Source organism: Budorcas taxicolor, chromosome 3, assembly GCF_023091745.1.
Source record: "Budorcas taxicolor isolate Tak-1 chromosome 3, Takin1.1, whole genome shotgun sequence".
Classification (NCBI taxonomy): domain Eukaryota; kingdom Metazoa; phylum Chordata; class Mammalia; order Artiodactyla; family Bovidae; genus Budorcas; species Budorcas taxicolor.
Genome location: NC_068912.1, coordinates 43578727 through 43598533, shown reverse-complemented (window position 1 = coordinate 43598533; position 19807 = coordinate 43578727). Strand labels below are relative to the sequence as shown.

The window sequence follows — 19807 nt, the reverse complement described above, 5'->3', positions numbered from 1 at the left end:
TTATTTTTACAGTATCTTCAGAAGAGCAGATTTAAACTTTGATGATGTCCAATTTTTCCACATTTCTCTTTTGTGGTTTGTGCGTTTTGTAAGAAATGTGGATATTATTTTCTCCTATGTTTTTCCCTTGAATATTTATATTTTTAGCTTTTATAACAGCTCTATTTCTAGTTAATCTTTGGCACAATGCAGATAAATAGTGGTTCATTTAAAAAACTACAGATAGCTCATTGTTTCAGAATTGTTTGTTAAAAAGACTATGCTTTCTTTTTGGTAACTTTGTCAAAATTATTTGACCAAATATGTATGGATCTTGTTCTGGACTTCATTCTGTTCCATTGATCTATTCTTCTGTCCTTATGTTAATACCAATCTATTTCTAGAGCTTTATAGTAAGTCTGGAATTTCAGTAGTTTAACCCCTTCCACTTTATTTTTCCTTTTCAAATTTGTTTTGGTTGTCCAGGTCCTTTGTCTTTTCCTATAAATTTTCAAATCAGTTTGTCAGTTTCTACCGAAAAAAAACCCTTCAGGGATTCTTTTTTTTTTTTTTAGATTGACTCTTTAGATGAATTTGAAGCAAAGATGTGGCTTGGGGCAGAGGCAGTTCACTGACCATGCACACTACATTAAGTCCTTCCTTGAAGGAGGATCTTAGTGGATCATCTCCAGGTCTACAGAGTTTTAGTGATTGATGGTGTTATTCAGATCTTTTGTATTCTTCCTGGATTGTGTGTGTGTGTGTGTATTCTATCAGTTACTGAGAAAGGTGGATTAAAGTCCCACATTCTGACTGTAGATTTACATGTTCTTCCTTTTAGTTCTGTCAGCTTTATGTATTTAAAGCTATGTTAGCACACGTACATTTATAATATCTTCCTGATGTGTTGACTTTCATCATTATGAAGTATCCTTTAATTCTAAAAATAATTCTTATATAGTCTGTTTTGCCTGATACTAATCTAACTCCTCCAACTTTCTCATAGCTATTTTTATCATGGCTTATCTTTTTCCAGTCCTTTTAGTTTTTAACATATTTGTATGTTCATATTTAAAGTGAGTCTCTTAGAGTTAATATTAAATTACTTTAGGAAAAATATTGGAGCTTTGCTTCTTTTATTTTGGGGGGATGCTGGATGAAGTGTACATGAGAACTTCTACTTTTTTTTTCAATGATGTAGATATAAAATTATTTCAAGAATGTTTATAATTGCTTGTTGGTGGTGCATTTTTGTAGTGACCTCTTTAAAATTCTTGACTGATAACTCCAACACCTATACTAACTATGTGTTGTTGCCTGTTGATTGTTCTTATTTATCCTAGTTGAGATTTTTTTGTCTTTTAGTGTGATGAGTACACTCATTTTGGATTGTATCCTGGGCATTTAGAGCGTTATGAGACCTCAGTTCCTACTTAAATAGACAGCCGCTGGAGAGGGAGGAATGGCGCTGTGTCTTCAATGACATTCACCTTGTATAGGGCAGGAGTGGCTGCCCCCATGATCTGTTTGGCTACAGTGTCTGGTGGAGGCTGGGAGGGCCACCAACTCTGTGGTCATTTGGGCAAGTTAGGGATGGTCAGCAAGGCTGGGCCCACAGATTACACAGCACTCAGTTAGGAAGGTCGCATCCTGTAGGACTGCTATCTTCCCAGTCCTTGGTTGGAGATGGTGGGTTTTTTCTTACAGCTTTTTTGTTATTGACCTATATCTGCTGGTGGTTCCAGTTTGTGAACTGCTATAGCACCCAGGGTGAGATACATGATTAGCAAAAATCTCAGGGAATTTGCTGCTACATCACTCAAGATCTGCAGTCTCTAGCCAGTTTGTCTTATTTTTTCACCTTTTCAGAGTCTTCTTATAATTGCTTTGTCTTTGGTCCAAGATTTATAGCTGTAACTAGCAGGAAAAATAGGGTGGAATGCACTTTATCTTCTTTGGAATGAGACATCTCTTACTGTTTTTTAATGTTTCTAATTTCTATGTTTTCTAACTTTATTTGCCCTGTATATTTTGTTTTTCAGGCAAATGAAGATAAAACAATGTCAGCCAACCTAAAATACCTCTCTTTAGGAATTTTGGTCTTTCAGACTACCAGTTTGGTTCTAACGATGCGTTATTCTAGGACATTAAAAGAAGAGGGGCCTCGTTATCTATCATCTACAGCTGTGGTTGTTGCTGAACTTTTGAAGATAATGGCCTGCATTTTATTAGTCTACAAAGATAGCAGTAGGTATCTAGGGTTTTTTTGTGTTGTTGTTTTTTTTTTTTTTGGTCACTGAAGTTTATTTAATTGTTTTGGAGTTATTCATCTATATATGAATAACCTGTGTATATAGGTTATTCATATATAGACCCACACACATACATATGTGTATAAGACTTCCCTGTTGGCTCAGCAGTAAAGAATCCGCCTGCAATGCAGGACCCACAAAACACTCCGGTCCTATCCTTGGGTTGGGAAGATCCCCTGGAGTAGGAAATGGCAACCCACTCCAGGAGAATCCCATGGAATCAGAGGAGCCTGGTGGGCTGCTGTCTATAGGGTCGCACAGAATCGGACACGACTGAAGTGACTTAGCAGCAGCAGCAGCAGAGAAATGTCTGCTTAAGTCTGTTGCCCATTTTTGAATTGGGTTGTTTGTAAATTTTGTATACTTTTGAAACTGTCATGTTGGCCACTGTAGCTGGAGTGTATTGATCTGGGAGAAACAAAAAGAGATTGCATTTGTATTCAGAAAATAATAAATGTTTAAAAAGATGCTCTGCCTCGCTAGCAATGAGAAAAATCAAAGCCACAGCACTCAATTTTATACCCTCAGACTGCTAATAAGAAAAATGTGATAACATTAATTATTTAAAAATTTAATTTTAAGAATGAGCTAATATTTTAGATTTTTTTCTGCCAAAACTAAGAAAAAATATTGGTAATTTTTAATTACTTACATAATTTTTTGACTATCTCAGAGTCAGGAAAGGATGAATATCTAGCAGCATTTTTAAAAGTTATTTTCATTTTAAAACAGTTTTCATAATCAAAGTTTTCAGATTTTGTGTTGAGAAGAGAGTCATCTATAAAGTGTCATTGTTGGTAGAGTGGTAGGGTTCCTTAGACTTTCTCCTTTCTTTGGGAGATTATGTATCTCTTAAAGTTCTTTGGACTTTTTTTGTGATTGATACTGTAGCTTGGCTAGCTCAGAGTCCACTGTTAACTCCTTTCCCCCTTTCTTATCTCTAAAGTGGAGAATATAAAAGAAAAGGGTTGATTTTCCAGCTCCCTTGCAGCATGGGGTAGTTAGGCAACACACAGTCCAGATCAGTGAGAGGGAAGAAGATGCCTGCTAGGCCACTGTTCTCTCCTCTTTTTTTTGGTTGCCAAAAGGAAGAACCAGAGGTGCTCAGTCACTTGGTAACCTGTTGCAAAAATCACATAGACAATAAATGAAAAGCATGAAATTAAAAACCTTATATATAGAGAGAGAGAAAGAGAGAGAGAAAAAACTTAGGTCGCTGATGTCATTACTGAGCTGCTGTAGCAGCTTTGGACCTGGACTCATGATGATGTGAGACAAATCCCTGTGGGTTTGAGTCAGTGTTGGTTGAGTTTTCTGCTGCTTGAGCCAAACCCGCTTCCTAACCGATACCATTTTATGATTAAAGTCTTCATAATTATTAATTGGCATGAGTGACTGATGATAGAATATACTATAAAATACAAGGTATTATAATGTTGCTATGATAAAGTAAGAATACTTGGTTGACAATACTGTGAGATTTTTATTATCATAAATATATATGTGTGCATATCAATTTGATTTATTTCCCAATGAAAGATATATATTATTATAAAGATAAGGCACTTCTTAATACACTATCTTCTAAGATTTAACATTTGAAATATTAGCATCATTAAAGGTATAGATATACCTTATTTTATTCCAGATATTGTGTTTTTTACAAATTGAAGATTTGTGGCAACCCAGCATGGTCAAATATTAATGAGCATTTTTTAGCAATAAAGTATTTTTTAATTAAGGTATGTACATTTTCTTAGACATAATCCCATTGCACAGTTAACAGACTATCATACAGTGTGCACATAACTTTTATTTGCACTGAGAAACCAAAAAAGTTCTGTGACGTACTTTATTGTGATACTCACTTTATGGCTGTGGTCTAGAACCGAACCTGCAATCTCTCTGAGGTATGTCTGTAGACATCAAAGTATCTTAATAGGTAGCTGAATTTCCATTTTTTACAGGTGAAAAAAACAAGGATTTGAGAGAGAATATGGAATGGATTCAGAGTTACTTAATTACTGATTTTGTCCATTTCGTGTTTTTTCCTAGAATGTAGTCTAAGAGCACTGAATCGAATACTACATGATGAAATTCTAAATAAACCTATGGAAACGCTTAAACTTGCTATTCCATCAGGGATATATACTCTTCAGAATAATTTACTCTATGTGGCACTGTCAAATCTTGATGCAGCTACTTATCAGGTATCTAAAATACATTTCTAGTAGTCCTTCTAAGAAACAGACAAACAATAATATTAGCTGTTTTCTTTTTCAGGTCACATATCAGTTGAAAATTCTTACAACTGCACTATTTTCTGTGTCAATGCTTAGTAAAAAATTAGGTGTGTACCAGTGGCTCTCCCTAGTAATTTTGATGACAGGAGTTGCTTTTGTACAGGTAACTATTCAAGATAAGTATAACTTTCATTTTTATCATAGTTTCAAAATCTCATTTTGGAGAGTATGGTTGTTATTTGTTGATGCAAATTAATGCTTATTCTCACATCTGTTTTTGAGGGCTTAAGATACCACATTGGGACTATAAATGATACAAAGAAATAAAATCAAATAATCTGAGTCAAAGAAGTGAATAGTCTATTTAGGGAAATAAGACACTTTGTAAAACAAAGCTGATTTTTACTTAGTATCGGATCATTTGAGATCAGTCACTCCCTTCCTATTGTCTATCAGCTTCCCTGATACACTCCTTAGTGGTTTCCTTCCTGGGGTCCTCTTCCCTCATATACACATTAGAGATTGGGGTTGTTGATAGGCTTATTGTTTCTCTTAAATTATGTCCTTATTTTTGGAGATTTCATTCTTTCTGGATGTTTTTATTAATAGATATGCTGATAGTTTCTTGATCTGTGTCATCAACTCTGGTTATCACCTCTAGTTTCACATTTGTATATCTAAAAGCCCATTGGACATCTTTGGTTGGTTGTGGGCTTCCCTGGTGGCTCAGACAGTAAAGAATCCACCTGAAATGCGGGAAACCTGGGTTGGATCCCTGGGTCAGGAAGATTCCCTGGAGAAGGGACTGGCTACCCACTCCAATACTCTTGCCCTGAGAATTCCATGGACAGAGGAGCCTAACAGGCTACAGTCCATGGGGTCGCAAAGAGCTGGACATGACTGACCGACTATCAGGTTCACTTTTCACTTCAGTAGGCCTTATAAACCAAGTGTATCCAAAACTAAACTTTACGTTTCCCCCACCAAACCTGTTCTTTATTTCTATTTTTTTCCAGTCATTATTTACCTAGCCTGAGAGTTGTCCTAGAGGCTTTCTTCAGCCTACACATCTAATCACTAAGACTTTGTGACTGTTTTCTTTTTTTTTTTTAATGTTTAATTTTTACTTTGTTTTACTTTACAATACTGTATTGGTTTTGCCATACATTGACATGAATCTGCCACGGGTGTACATGAGTTCCCAATCCTGATCCCCCCTCCCACCTCCCACCCCATATCATCTCTCTGGATCATCCCCGTGCACCAGCCCCAAGCATCCTGTATCCTGTATTGAACATAGACTGGCGATTCGTTTCTTACATGATAGTATACATGTTTCAATGCCATTCTCCCACATTCACCCTCTCCCTCTCCCTCAGAGTCCAAAAGTCCGTTCTATACATCTGTGTCTCTTTTGCTGTGTGACTGTTTTCTAATACTTCTGATTCTGTCCTTGTCTGTCTCTACTAACATTTCCCCATTTCATGACTTCTTTGTTTCTCAAGTAATCTTTTGCCTCCTAATTGATGGTTTGGTTTGGTTTTTTACCATCACCCAAAATTCAGCCTCCACTTATTCACCACTGTGGGCTATCTTAAAATAAATCTAATCATGTCAATTTCCTGCCATCCAAAGTCCTCCTTCCCTCTCCCTGCATTCACTTTCCTTAGAGTGTGGTATGTATTGTATATTTTCAATAAATATTTCTAATCGTTATTTATTTAAATGAGTGTTACTGAAATATAATTGGCATATCAAACCCGTATTTTCATAGGTCCTGCTTAAGGTAAAGTAGTTGGTATTCAATTTTTAAAAGTGAGGTATTTAAAAAAATCAAGTAACTAATAGGTCAGGTAGGCAAAAATGATGAGAAGGATAGAGAAATAAATGAAGTTTTAGGAACACTGATCTACAGAATAAAGCTCAGAATGATTAGCTTGATATGGACCTTCCATAATACAGCAACCACTTTGGACTTATTTTTGCTGCTCCAACACTTCACACTCTGAATTTCTACAACTGATCTGCTTGTAGAGGCTATTTTGTGCATCTGTGCATTTATTCATTCTCTTTCTCTTTTTTATGGAGAATGAAATGGCAACTCACTCCAGTACTCTTGCCTGGAAAATCCCATGGACAGAGCAGCCTGGTGGGCTGCAGTCCATGGGGTTGCAAAGAGTCGAACACAACTTAGTGACTAAACTGTTGCAATGGCAGCTCTTTTTTTAGGGTATTTTTGAAATTATAGATTGTAAAGGCAATATCACTATGGGAATAAAAAAGATTCTAAGGTTTTTTCAAAAGCTTTCCTCTGTAATCCCCGGGAATAGAAATGGTTGCACTTTTACCTTAAGGTCTTAAGAGTGGGCTCTTAACATGTATTTTGCAAAATATTATAGGAATTAAACTTGTGTTGTTTCTTTTTGTTCAGTGGCCCTCAGATTCTCAAGAGCTTAATTCTAAGGAACTGTCAGCTGGCTCACAATTCGTAGGCCTCATGGCAGTTCTCACAGCATGCTTTTCAAGTGGCTTTGCTGGGGTTTACTTTGAGAAAATCTTAAAAGAAACCAAACAGTCAGTGTGGATAAGAAACATTCAACTTGGTAAGTTTGAAATGTTTTCTAACATTACTTTTAAAGTGATTATATTGTTATATTTAAAGATGTCTATGTATCTTTAATTAAATAAACCTTTTATAAAAACTGCTAGTTGCTGCAAATAAAATTTTAGAACATTTCCCATCCCTTTTGGTTCCTTTTTCATCGTAGAATACTTTGATTAGTTATGACTTTATTTAGAAATTTGGGTTACCCTGCGCTCTTTGAGTATGTTACCAGAGAATTCCCCCTAAAGAGGTGGCTCCTGTAGTATAACCATTTCTTTATTCATAGCTTAGGATTGCTCCAGGAAATCTTAGTTCCAGTAGTCACAAGGCATAAGTCTACCATAAGCTCTGTGGTAGAAGTAAGGGATTCAGCAGTGAACAACACACATTTCCTTCTCTCATTGAGCTGACTTTTCCATAACGGTGAGACTTCAGTAACAACCTTCTGATGTTGCCTGTGGCTGACTGTGTCTTTTCTAACTTTTTGGATATTACTTATCATACATCCAAAATTTCTAAATAAAGAAAAATGCCATACCACATACCTGAGTTATTATATCTGCATATATGAATGTGAATATATGAAAATATAGTTCTAGCAATAGGAAGATACAATGAAATATACAAAAGTGCACATTTTACAAATATTTGAATGGGATATCCATACAGTCCTGTAATGTATACACTCTATTTTTTCAGTGCTCCAAAGCTGGTAATCTGTTCTGTTTTATATTCCCATGTCTTTTTCTTAGTCATAATATAGTACTAAGTATATTTTTTCTAAGTTTATATAATTATACAACTGAAAAAACTTTTAATCAAATTTTATCAAAATGGAAAAGTTAAGTTTAAAATTATTTGTAATGTTAATGGAAAAATATCTCTCCTGACAAACCAAAGGACATATAACATAGACTTTACTTTTTTTTTTTTTAAGGTTTCTTTGGGAGTATATTTGGATTAATGGGTGTATATGTTTATGATGGAGAACTGGTGTCAAAGAATGGGTTTTTTCAGGGATATAACCGACTGACCTGGATAGTTGTTGTTCTTCAGGTAAAGCATTTAAATTTTTGTATTTATACTAATAAATTTTATTTTAACATAGAAAATCAAAATAGCTATGATGTACTGATAGGAGGAAAAAAGGCTTCTCCTGTTAGTACTCTCGTTATATCTAGTTTATTCAGGGAAGTTAAAATAGGACTGATCTAAATGCTGTAATGTGAACTTTATGGTATTTAAATTTAACATAATGAAAACGCAAGATTAAGAATAAAAGAGTTGAAGCTGAGGAAAAATATAACTTTTTAATTTTTCTACAGTTCTAATCATTTCACAAGTCTAAAGTCAGTTCATTCAGGCTCAAGAAGCAGATCTAGATATTTAAATCTGTAACAGTTTAAAAGTTTAATATTCATCACATATTGGAGTATCCCTATCAAATAACCTCAGTTTATAACTTGAAATTATTCAACGGTTAAATAATTTCATCTTCAAAAAATACTTACTAAGTGCTCTGGAGGAAACAAACTGAAGATACAAGTCTCTGCCTTCACAAAGCCTTTCTCTAGAGATATTTGAAGCTGAAAGTCCCTTAGGGAAGATGGGTGAGAAGGTAGCAAAGGATAACTGTGTTTTGAAAGGAGGAAGGTACTTCTATTTTTAAGATAAGAGAAAAGGAGATAAGGCTAAGTGAAAATTCAGAGAAAATTTGAGAAAGATTTTCTGATGGCTTTTATCCTGTTGAGGAGGAAAGCCCTCTTTCCTTAAGAAGAGACTACAGACTTGAGAAGAATTTAAAAGGTTTGGTACAGCTGGTATGAGGGAGAAAATAGAAGAATGGGAGCACTGCCAAGAAATAACAGGACTCAAACATCTATTTATAGTGAGCTCATTGGCATCATTTGTGACTTTCTCTCTTAAAGCTTTTACCATTTGAAGAGGTGCAATGAAAGTGGGTAACTCAGATTTGGGAGTTAATACGTAGAGTTTGGTGAAATGAAGGGAAAGTCACTTAGTTGTGTCTGACTCTTTGCGACTCCATGGACTAGCCCACCAGACTCCTCTGTCCATGGAATTCTCCAGGAAAGAATACTAGAGTGGGTTGCCATTCCCTTCTCCAGGGTTTGGTAGAAAACAAAACTGTGAGATATGGTAAAACCATTATTTAAGTAGCTACAATTTGGAATTTGAGAGGGATTTGGCAGAAAGTTCTTTCTATACTCTTAAAGAGAGTGATTAAAGTGCTTCAGGAAGAGTACTCTGACAGCAATTTGAAAGGTAGATTAGAATTGGAAGAAACTCAAGGAAGAAAGCCAAGTTAGGCAATTAAAAGGCTAGTAAAATATCAAGTTATGTTTTATTTTTAATCAAAAATAAAAATGTTTCACTAATCTGAGTATTCAATCTTCCCATGTTTGTCTGAAGAAGTGATGTTTAATTACTAAATTGGATAAGGATAGATATTTTATTCATAATATGGTCAAACTCTATTATAACAAACTGCAGATTCTGCTGGTAGTTATTTTATCCAATACCTTTTGAAAGAGAGAGTCTATTAAACAAAACCTAGATGCTCATATGTTATGAAATTTTAATAAAAATCACTTATTTAATGGAATTAGATTATAGGACAAAAAAGTATTTTGAAAAGCAGTTTTATATGTGTCTATTCTTAAAAATAATCTTTTAAAACTTCTGCAGGCACTGGGAGGCCTTGTAATAGCTGCTGTTATTAAGTATGCGGATAACATTTTGAAAGGATTTGCAACCTCTTTGTCCATAATATTATCAACACTAATATCTTATTTTTGGCTACAAGATTTTGTACCAACCAGGTAGTGTATTCTTTTCTATTTCTTTAGATCTTATTTAGAAAAGTGAGTCCTTCATATGATCTGATCTGAAAAATTTTGTTCTATTACAGCTTTTAAAGAAATATAGTAAGATTCATTTAACTATCTTTTTAAAAGGGTTTCAAACTAAATGCATGAAAGAAAGTCTAACACTAGACAGTTTTTTATACAGTTTGGCTGGCCAGAATTTCCCCAGTAGATCTGAATAGGGGTCTTTCCCCCAAAGTTAAAAGTCATATTTTAAAAAATGATTAAGTCATATAAAGTCATTTTAAGAATTTATATAGCTTAAGCCAGGAAAGGAGGTGACATTCTTGAAGAAGATAATTTGTTTATAAGATAATTTGAGTCATCTTTGAAAGGTGGCTCATGAGAAAGTTCTTTAGGGAGAAAAATAGTCTAGAGAATTGCAGAAAGAATGATGGGTGAAGCAGGAGACCCAGGACTGTGTCGTGTCACAGATACCAAGAGAGCGACAGAGTGAGAATAATAAAGTATAACAGAAAGTGCTGTTTGATCTACAGTTATTAACTTGTAATCCCAGGGTAATGAGATTATATTTTAATGGATTCTAGGATACCATCCTTAGTTTCCTGTAATTTCACTCCCTCTTCATCTTCTCATTTTCTAAACTTTGGAATACTCTCTTCATTCGTCTTTGGGCTTATATCTGCTCTCAGTTCCTTGGTGATCTTTATTCTCATGCCTTTAAATACTGTTTATAGGCAAATAACTTCAAATTTAAATTTGAACTCCAGGCCTTTATATATAATTGTCTGTTTGTTTATTTTCTCTTCAGTGTCTACTAGATAACTCATTCCCCATCTCTGTCAGGGTTCTCAGTTTGTTGTACATACCTTCACTCTTTCAATTGCTTAGGCCTTTTAACTTGGGAACACAATTTATCCTTCTTTGAAGGCAGAGTCTATAGATATGGACATAGATAGTTTTATAAGAGAAAGTTAAAATGTATGAAAATTTTTTCTTTTCTCAGTGAAGTAAAGTCATCCTTCTCTTTACTGTCCTCTCACATGTCATTCTAATGCAGACAAATCCTATTAACTCTTCCTTTTTAATATTGCCAGAGTGTGACTGTTTCTCACAACCTCTAATGCTATCACCATGATCCAAGTCACCCTCATTTGTCATCTAGATTAAGGAAATAGGCTCCTGACTTTCCTCCTTGCTTCTTCACCTGTGTCTCTGAATTTTCCCCATTCAGTAACCAGAATGATTATTTTCAAAATCAGTGTACTCAGGAACCTTCTGATTGCTTCCCTTGTCACTCAAAAGTTGTCACCATCAATGGCCTATTTGGTGTGGCTTTTAGCTATCTTTCTATCCTCATCTGACATTACTTACCTCTTGTTTACCTTTTTTTTTTTCTTTTAACCTTTTTGCTATGGGCTCTGATTTGACCTTTATTCAGATGGTAAAGCGTCTGTCTACAGTGCGGGAGACCTGGGTTCTATCCCTGGGTCGGGAAGATTCACTGGAGAAGGAAATGGCAACCCACTCCAGTGTTCTTGCCTGGAGAATCCCATGGACGGCGGAGCTTGGTGCAGGCCACTGTCCATGGGGTCACAAAGAGTCGGGCATGACTTCACTTTCACTTTCACATATTCACATGGCATACTCCCTCATGTCTTCAGATCTTAGCTCCAATATCCCTTTTTCATGAGATCTCTCTGAAAAAGAGCAACCCCTCTTTAAACATACTTTCCTTTTGTCTTCCAAAGTCTTATCACCATCTGATAAGTAAGCAAGGCAAGAACTTGGCATATAATAGATACTCTGATTGTTGAATGAATGTTTAAGATATTAAAATTTTAAGAGTTAGAATTCGTTTGTGTTAGTGAGAGTAAGATAGGATTATGGGTGGAATATGGTAGTAGAAAAATGTAATATGCTTGTTATATTTTTATGTTAAACATTTGTCATTTGGTTCTTCTCTAGAAACTTGAACAGTAGGACTGGGACATGTGTGTTGAAATCTGTAATTTTTCTGAGACATGAATTTCTGTTACTGTTTTTAGCTTGGTTTGGGAATGAATTACTTACTAGTGAGACTAATAATTAGCACCTCTATCTTAATGATGCTGTATTCCCTACCTAAACTACCTGAGGGCTTCCCAGGTGGCTCAGCAATAAAAAATCTGCCTGCAGTGTAGGAGACATGGATTCAGTCCCTGGGTCGGAAGATCCCAGAGAGAAGGAAATCGCAGCTCTCTCCAGTATTCTTGCCTGGGAAATCCCTTAGATAGAGGACCCTGGTGGGCTACAGTCCATGGGGTCTCAAAAGAGACAGACACGACTTAGTGACTAAATACAACATTAAATTCCCTACCTATTAAATGGGGGAAATTACATGCTTTAATATTATTTGAGAATGTTTAGTACTTGTAGATTTTAAGGGTAACTTAAAAAGGCATACCTTAAAAAAATAAAGCCTCATATAAGGCCAAGGTGATAACTTTAAATCTTTGAATCATGCAGGGAATAAAACAAGTAAATGAACAAGTAAACAAGGAGAGGAACAAAAGAGTAGGAGTTTTTTTCAGTAAGGTACATACTTACATGTGTAAATCCCTGTTTCTGAGGGAGCATGTGGGGTATGTTGGGATGAAGATAAAAGGAGAAAAGACAATGATACTGTTACTATTGAATGAATGAATGTTTTGAGAATATGCATAGGACACCAAGTTAGATGGAGGAGACAGGTTATTTTTCCTAAAATAGATAGCTAAGCCCTCCATCTTTATGTATTTTTACTTTTGTGGAAAACTTCCATTATCCAATAAATGCAAAGATCTGTATTCTGAATGTAATAATATATTTTCCTTTGTTGTCCCCATTTCACCTACTGAAACAGTTTTTTGGTTTCTCAGTACTACCCTTAACCCCTGTACCTGCCTTTCTGGTTGTTCCTTTGGTAACCTGTCAGTTCTCACTCACTTTCTTATCCATCTTATCTACTGTCATGTCTTAACCTGTCTTCTCTATGAAGAAGTCCCAGCTTCACCTTAACTCTAATTTCCTATTTTTACCTGGGTGCTGGACATCTCTACTGATATCATATCACCAGTATTCTCTTTCCTGTTTTTAGGTGCTCATTATTTTGCTTGTTGGTGTTACCATCCTTATATTTAGACTTGCTTATCCTTTTATCAAAAATTTATTGTTTCCACTATGTGTCTGTCAGTGTACTAGAAGATCCTAGAGAAATAGGAATGCATGAATAAGATATGATTTTCTATCTTCAAGGAGGTCTCAGTGATTGGAGAAACAGACATGAGAATAAATTATAACTATGATCAATACAGCAATGGAAGTATATACACAACCCATTAGAAAGAGGGGGTACAAATCCTTTAAGTGTTAAATTCTGGTAGCTTCTTCCTTAAAATTTTTTTCTCTCAGAACTATCTAAAAATAGCTGGATTGGGAAAGCAGGGGTTTCCTGATAGTAATAGATATTCTAGTAGATCCTGTTAGAGATATCATAGAATGGATTCCTGGAAAGTTGGATCAGACAACTTTCCAACTGAGCATGTGATTTTATACAATTCCAGGTTTATGGAAAGCTAGGAAAAGCTCATTATGATTGACCAAGAAAGTGCTCAGTCAGAGTCTAAGTAGTTGACTGAATATTCCTGTGGTAGTAATTTTCTTCAGGATACATTGTAGGAAGTATTATGTTCTCTTAATTGTATACATATACCTGTATTCAAGGCTTTTGAAAAGTTGCCCATCTGCAGCAAGTCAACACTAGACGTATCATAACAGGTAGTGACTAAGCTCCCTATATATGCTAGGTTCTTAGGAATATAATGATGCGTGAGGAACACATGGTTGAACAGAGGAACAGAATGTAAATATCATATTATTTACTATAGTGTGATAAAGTATTACCATAGAGTAACTTTGCTTAGGGGAGTTAGTCTTAGAGACTTTAGACCTGAGTTGTTATCAATAAGCAGTTTTCTTGGGAGGGACATTGCAGGCAGAGGAATAACATCGACAAAGACAGTGTCCTGAAAGGCATGTTGTGTTCCCTAAATGGAGTGGCTGACATAGATGGGGTTGGGTGGAGTGTGGGAGATAAGACTGCAAGGACTAGAAAACAACAACAAAAAAAAGACTGCAAGGACTGTATTATGAAGGGCCTTTAAATCATAACTGTTAATAAAACTTTAAAAACAAGACTAATTCATATCCCTGTAACAACACTTCAAAGAATATACACATTAAAAGTTGATTGATATTCTAGTTTATATTCAGTTTAAGTTCCAGTACCAGTTTCTATTCATTTCTAGTTTATAGTAAGGTATATTATATATATATATATATGGATAGATAAAGAAACCAAGTCTTCTTGCAGTTAATCTAATTTCCTTTTTTAAAGCATTCTATAAAAACTGATCTTCCCTGTTGCTCAGATGGTAAAGAATCTGCTTGCAATGCAGGAGACCCGGGTTCAATCCCTGAGTTGGGAAGATCCTCCGGAGAAGGGAATGGCAGTCCACTCCAGTATTCTTGCCTGGAGAATCCCATGGACAGAGGAGCCTGGTGGGCTTCAGTCTATGGGGTTGCAAATGGTCAGACATGAATGAGCAACTAACACTACTACTATAAAAATTAGTCCTGAGTTTTATTTATTAATACCTTTGATTTTAAACTGAACTTTACTTTGGTTTGAAAAGAGTGCAGTTTTCCCTGTATATTTTCAAATTTTGTTAAAAAAATCGAAATCTGTTAGTCTTCAATGTATTATAGGTAAAAGGCATACTAAAATGAAACACTTTATATACACATACATGTCTAACTGAATGACTTTGCTGTATACCCAAAACTAACAAAACATTATAAATTAACTACAGTTTTTAAAAATGGTTTTAAAAAAAGATGAAACATAACATTTTATACATACTTATTTTGGGAGACAACAGTATATATAGCACAGTGGATGGAAGTGCAGGTTTGGCTCTAGAGTCAGACATACCCAAGTTTGAATCCCATTTTCTTCTTCAAGCTGTGGGACTTTAAGACAATTATTTAGATTCTCTAAACCTGTTTCTTCATATATTAACAAATGAGGGCGATGCTAGTCCCTCTTCATAAGGTTGTTTTGAGAACTAAATGAGATAATGCATATAAAACACCTAGCTGAATATCTGGAACCTAGTAACCACTTAGTATTTGTTAGCCATGTTACTGAAACATTTTTTCCCAAATTATATTTGTATTTTATAGTAAAGAAATACAATTTGTATTGTTTTTAATCTGATTTTCTCTTTTTCGTTTTTTCTTCATCTATTTAGTGTCTTTTTCCTTGGAGCCATCCTTGTAATAACAGCTACTTTCCTATATGGTTATGATCCCAAACCTGCAGGAAATCCCACTAAAGCATAGTGGTAATTTATCTGGTTTTTCACAGTGGTGCACTGGGAATCTCAACATTAATGCTGCACAGAGGACTTCTACAGATTCTAAGAGAAAATTATCATGCTGAATCTGATGATAATGTTCAAATGGTTTGAAAATACAAAAGTTTAAGGATAAAATATACATATATGTAACAAAATACCTATTGCTTCTAAAAATCAAAACTTGAAAGTATTTCCAGGGATTAGAATAATTACTAGAGGAAATTTAAAATCTGAGTTTTTTAAAAGATATTATGTTTTTGATTGCTACAGAAATATCCTATGCACTCTTTGAAACAGCACACAGCAAGTGTCAGACATCAATTTTGCAAATTATATATATTTAATTTTATTAAATGTTTTTTATCTTATTCTTTCTGTACAGATATATCAAATAACATGGATATTCAAAGTTTGAACATTATAATTATCTATAAAGCTGTGAAGAAATAGTATGATTTGAAAACCATTTTCACATATCTCAGATTTTTATATTTATACAGGAGATTACTAAACAAAGGATTGCTATATGTTGGAAATGTTCAAATGCATAAAAGTTGATAAAGTAACTTTCTGGGTCTGATTTGTCAGAGAATAAAATTCATATTTAAATTTAATATAAAGAAATATACACATCTGTTTCCCCATCTAAACTTTAAGATCTTTTTAGTGCTTTGAAACTGCTGAATGCAATCCATTTGTTCCTGTGCTAGATAGTAGCCAGTGAGTTTTACATTAATGGAGTTTTGTCCTTTGTCTCTTAATTGTATTTTTTCTGTAAATTGGATAAATCCTTACTATTACTTTAAAATAAATTTCTCTCTGTGTTAATTTCCATTAAAGTTTTAAAATGTAATTTAAAGGGGTTAAATACTCATTTAATAATTTAAAATAATAATTATTGTCTAATATCTCCATTTGGAGAATTTTTAACTATCACAACATATACTGTACACAACTAGAGAGTTTTTAGATGACGATTTTATTCACTGATCTATAACTGATGACAAAACAACCAAATATATCATAGTATAGACATGAATAAATTGAGACCAGAATGACTTAAACATTCCAGATTGCCATGATATATTTTAAATGGCACTATAACTATAAATTCAAAGTGTTCAGAAGAACTTTCTAGGCCTCTCATAAACCCACCATTCCTAGGAATATTCTGATCAAATGTCTGAGAGAGGCAGCCAAATTCTGAACTCCCTTTTTGTGACCTTACAAAAGCTGCCAACAAAGAGCCACAACTTTGCTTTACAGTAGTGGTTTATTTTCCATTTCTTTTGCATTTGATTAGCACTGGAGTTGAGATTGCAAATTACATGAGTTATGGTTCAGGGAGAGAAAATATAGCAGAAATGATCAAATGAATTGGTGGGCACAGTTACTTTCTAAAATTGAAATAGGGGTTTAATTTATTGTTGAGACAGAATTACCTATTGTGTATAGAAGTACTTTATTTTTTCCTTCATGCATTATGTATTTTTAAAAAGTCTCCTGTTCTAATTGTATAAAAACTGTAAAAAAATAAATATTTTTATATAATTCTAATGGATTTTGTTAAAATTTGGCTGAAAATACTATGTTACAATCTGTTGGCTAGTCTCGGCTAATTAGGACTGGCTGTGTTACTTTGCTGAGGCAAACCTAGTCTCAACAAGACACAGGCCTAATATATTCCATTCAGAGTTTTTTAAAATGCTTAAAATTACAAAGTATTTTTACATTTATTTGCTGGTAATTCCAAATTGGTACTAAGCAAACTTTCTGGAACTCTGACTTACATTTTTCAGTGACTACTTTTTAGAGTATTTATTAAATAACTTTACTACAATTTGAGAATGGTGTTTTTAGACTATAACAACATTCAGATTTACATTTACTACTTAATACTAAGAGAAATCTAAAACCTCAAGACTAAATATAAAGATTTATGTTCAGCTTACACTGAAGTGTTGGGTACTTATGTATTAATCTGGTATGCATTCATCATTAATCGTGAATTCAAGTTTAGTTTCTCCCAATTTTAACAAGCAAATTATTGGACATCAAGCATGTTAGTTATAGTAGTAATATATTTTCAGGTGCCCCCAAATAACACAATTTTCAAGATTCCTTCCAACTTTTATAAAATGTAGTCAAGAGTTTGGAGAATGGGCAAAATAGTCTAAAGTATATTCTCAAAGCAAACTTTTATTAGACAAACATAATTTATATTTTGCTTTTCTAGTAGGTTGGAATAGAGAATTGGTTGTATAGTCTATAGCTTTTGATTCATAAAGAAATAACCATATTTGAAACAGTGGACCCATGTCCTAGGCCACGTCATAGGTACACATAATGCCATTTTCTTCTGTGTGTGGTGTGTGTTTTGATGACCTCCGAAAGCCTTATTATATCAACCTTCTATAATGATGATTCCTTGATTATTTAAATTCTTATACTTTTTAAAGTTTACATTTATCTCTCAACAACTTTGTCCATTTCAAAGAAACGTGCTAACGCATGGGAGAAGAGTGCCAGTTGATAGTTCTACAAAACTTTAAAACTATGGTATTTTGGAAGAAAAGCTTGAAATGCAACATATAGATGTAATCAACACAGTAATATTACCAATTCTTTAATAAGTGATTTTTAGAGAAGTCGTAGACTACTTTTACAGTGGAAAATGTAGTTTAGACATGCAAAACTTGAATGTTTACTTCAGTTTATATTGAATGTCACAGTTTCATAGAAGGAAAGGTGATTTGAGATTTAAACTAGATTCCAAGGAGACAGAATCTGAGTGGAAACTAATTGACTTTGTGCTTAGTAGACCTAGTGTAATAAGACTATTCCTAAGAACTGATAAACTTTTCCTACATATCAGATTATTAAACTTTAACATGTCATTGTATAGTCACTCATCTGAGTTTTGTATTTAAAAACGGTTTAGCATCACTCATTTTATTTACATATTCATTGTTAGAATATTTAATTACATGTGAATGTATACTGTACATGATAAAAAGGTTATAAAAGTTATTTATGCTATATTGAAAGTCATCTGAAGAATCTCCCAGATATGTAGCATATTTAAAGTACTTATAAGACCAAAGAAAAAGCACCGTTATCAAAATCTGGTCCTGTGTGCCTTGCTTTACCAAATACCTGGCTTTTCTTGAGGATATTACTGTAATTCACAATTTTGGACACATAGGCAAAATTAGGATGTTTTAAGAATAACTATAATTCAATGTTTTCATTGTTTCAACATTTGCTATTTAAATTCATTATCTAACAGAATATTGAAATAGGTATATTGTACAAATGTTAGTAAATAGAATTTATTTAAAGAAATTATGGTACCATTGCTCCATCATTGAACTTTTGAAACTTTAACAATTGTATATAACTCTCATTTTGATTTTTTTATTTCTTATTATAAGATAGAATTTACTGTGATTTTAAAAATATTTTTAAATGATTTGGATTCTGAATTTGTCATTATATGTATTTCATTTGTTTAAAAAGATTCTTTTGGGTTTGGGGTTGTGATTTGTATAAATTTTTTATGGACATAATTCAAAGGAGTGTATAAATTGGTCTTTTGTTCAAATGGCTTTTTAATTGATAAATTTCTCTTTGTCGTTTTTTGGTATCCAGTTATTTTCTGTTCTCTAGATTTCTGAAAATAGATTGTTTTCATAACTGTGTAAATTTTTCCCTATATTTCCTTGTTTTCCTATTCACCTGTGTCTGACTTAATCATGAATTAGTCTTTCCATATATCAAAAATGACTGCCTGAGCCGCTTCCTACCTCTCTGGTTACCTTCCTTTTTACCATGTTCTTCTTTTTTACTTTGCTCTAGTGTGAAAGACTGGGTCTTATTTAAACTAGTTAGAATTTCTCTACCTGTATGATTATAACAGTCTAAAACTTCTTGCTTTAATCAAATTATCTCTTGATAGCGTCAAAGTTAAGAGATTACAGTAAGTGGTATATGTTTTCTTCATAATTTATTTTTTTGGCTGTGTTGCATGGCTTGCAGGATCTTAGTTTCCCAGCCAGGGATCAAACCTATGCCCCCTGCAGTGGAAGTGTGGAGTCCTAACTACATGAGAAGCACCAACTGAAAATCTTTATATTTGTATTGGAATACTTCTGTTGAAAGTATTTCAAAATTCTTGAATCCTGTGCTATGTAAATATGCTTCACAATCTGAATCTTATAGATACCACTGTTATTCAGCAGATTCAGATAGGGGCCAGTATTAGTAATCATAATTGTCTTTCTTACTGTTCTTAAAGAGAATTTTTTCCAAAGCAGGACTGATTACCTACACATTCTAGAAGAGAAAATATCAGAGGAAATAAACTGACCTCAAATCCCAA

General features: G+C 33.9%; 1 protein-coding gene across 1 annotated transcript; it reads left to right on the top strand.

Moving 5' to 3' along the window:
* Positions 1 to 2027: 2027 nt before the first annotated feature.
* Positions 2028 to 15409, top strand: SLC35A3 (solute carrier family 35 member A3). The gene is made up of 7 exons (XM_052637653.1): positions 2028 to 2226; positions 4347 to 4501; positions 4575 to 4697; positions 6966 to 7137; positions 8077 to 8195; positions 9846 to 9979; positions 15319 to 15409. The coding sequence occupies exons 1-7, from the start codon at positions 2040 to 2042 to the stop codon at positions 15407 to 15409; spliced, it is 981 nt and encodes a 326-aa protein (XP_052493613.1). The 5' UTR covers positions 2028 to 2039.
* The last annotated feature ends 4398 nt before the right edge of the window (positions 15410 to 19807 follow it).

What these genes read in the sequence shown, in the direction of transcription:
- SLC35A3 (XM_052637653.1), top strand. Translation starts at nt 2,040, where the DNA reads ATGTCAGCCAACCTAAAATACCTCTCTTTAGGAATTTTGGTCTTTCAG. An exon ending in GATAAGAAACATTCAACTTG is followed by an intron (nt 7,138 to 8,076) that starts GTAAGTTTGAAA and finishes TTTTTTTTTAAG; the next exon opens with GTTTCTTTGGGAGTATATTT. An exon ending in CAAGATTTTGTACCAACCAG is followed by an intron (nt 9,980 to 15,318) that starts GTAGTGTATTCT and finishes TCATCTATTTAG; the next exon opens with TGTCTTTTTCCTTGGAGCCA.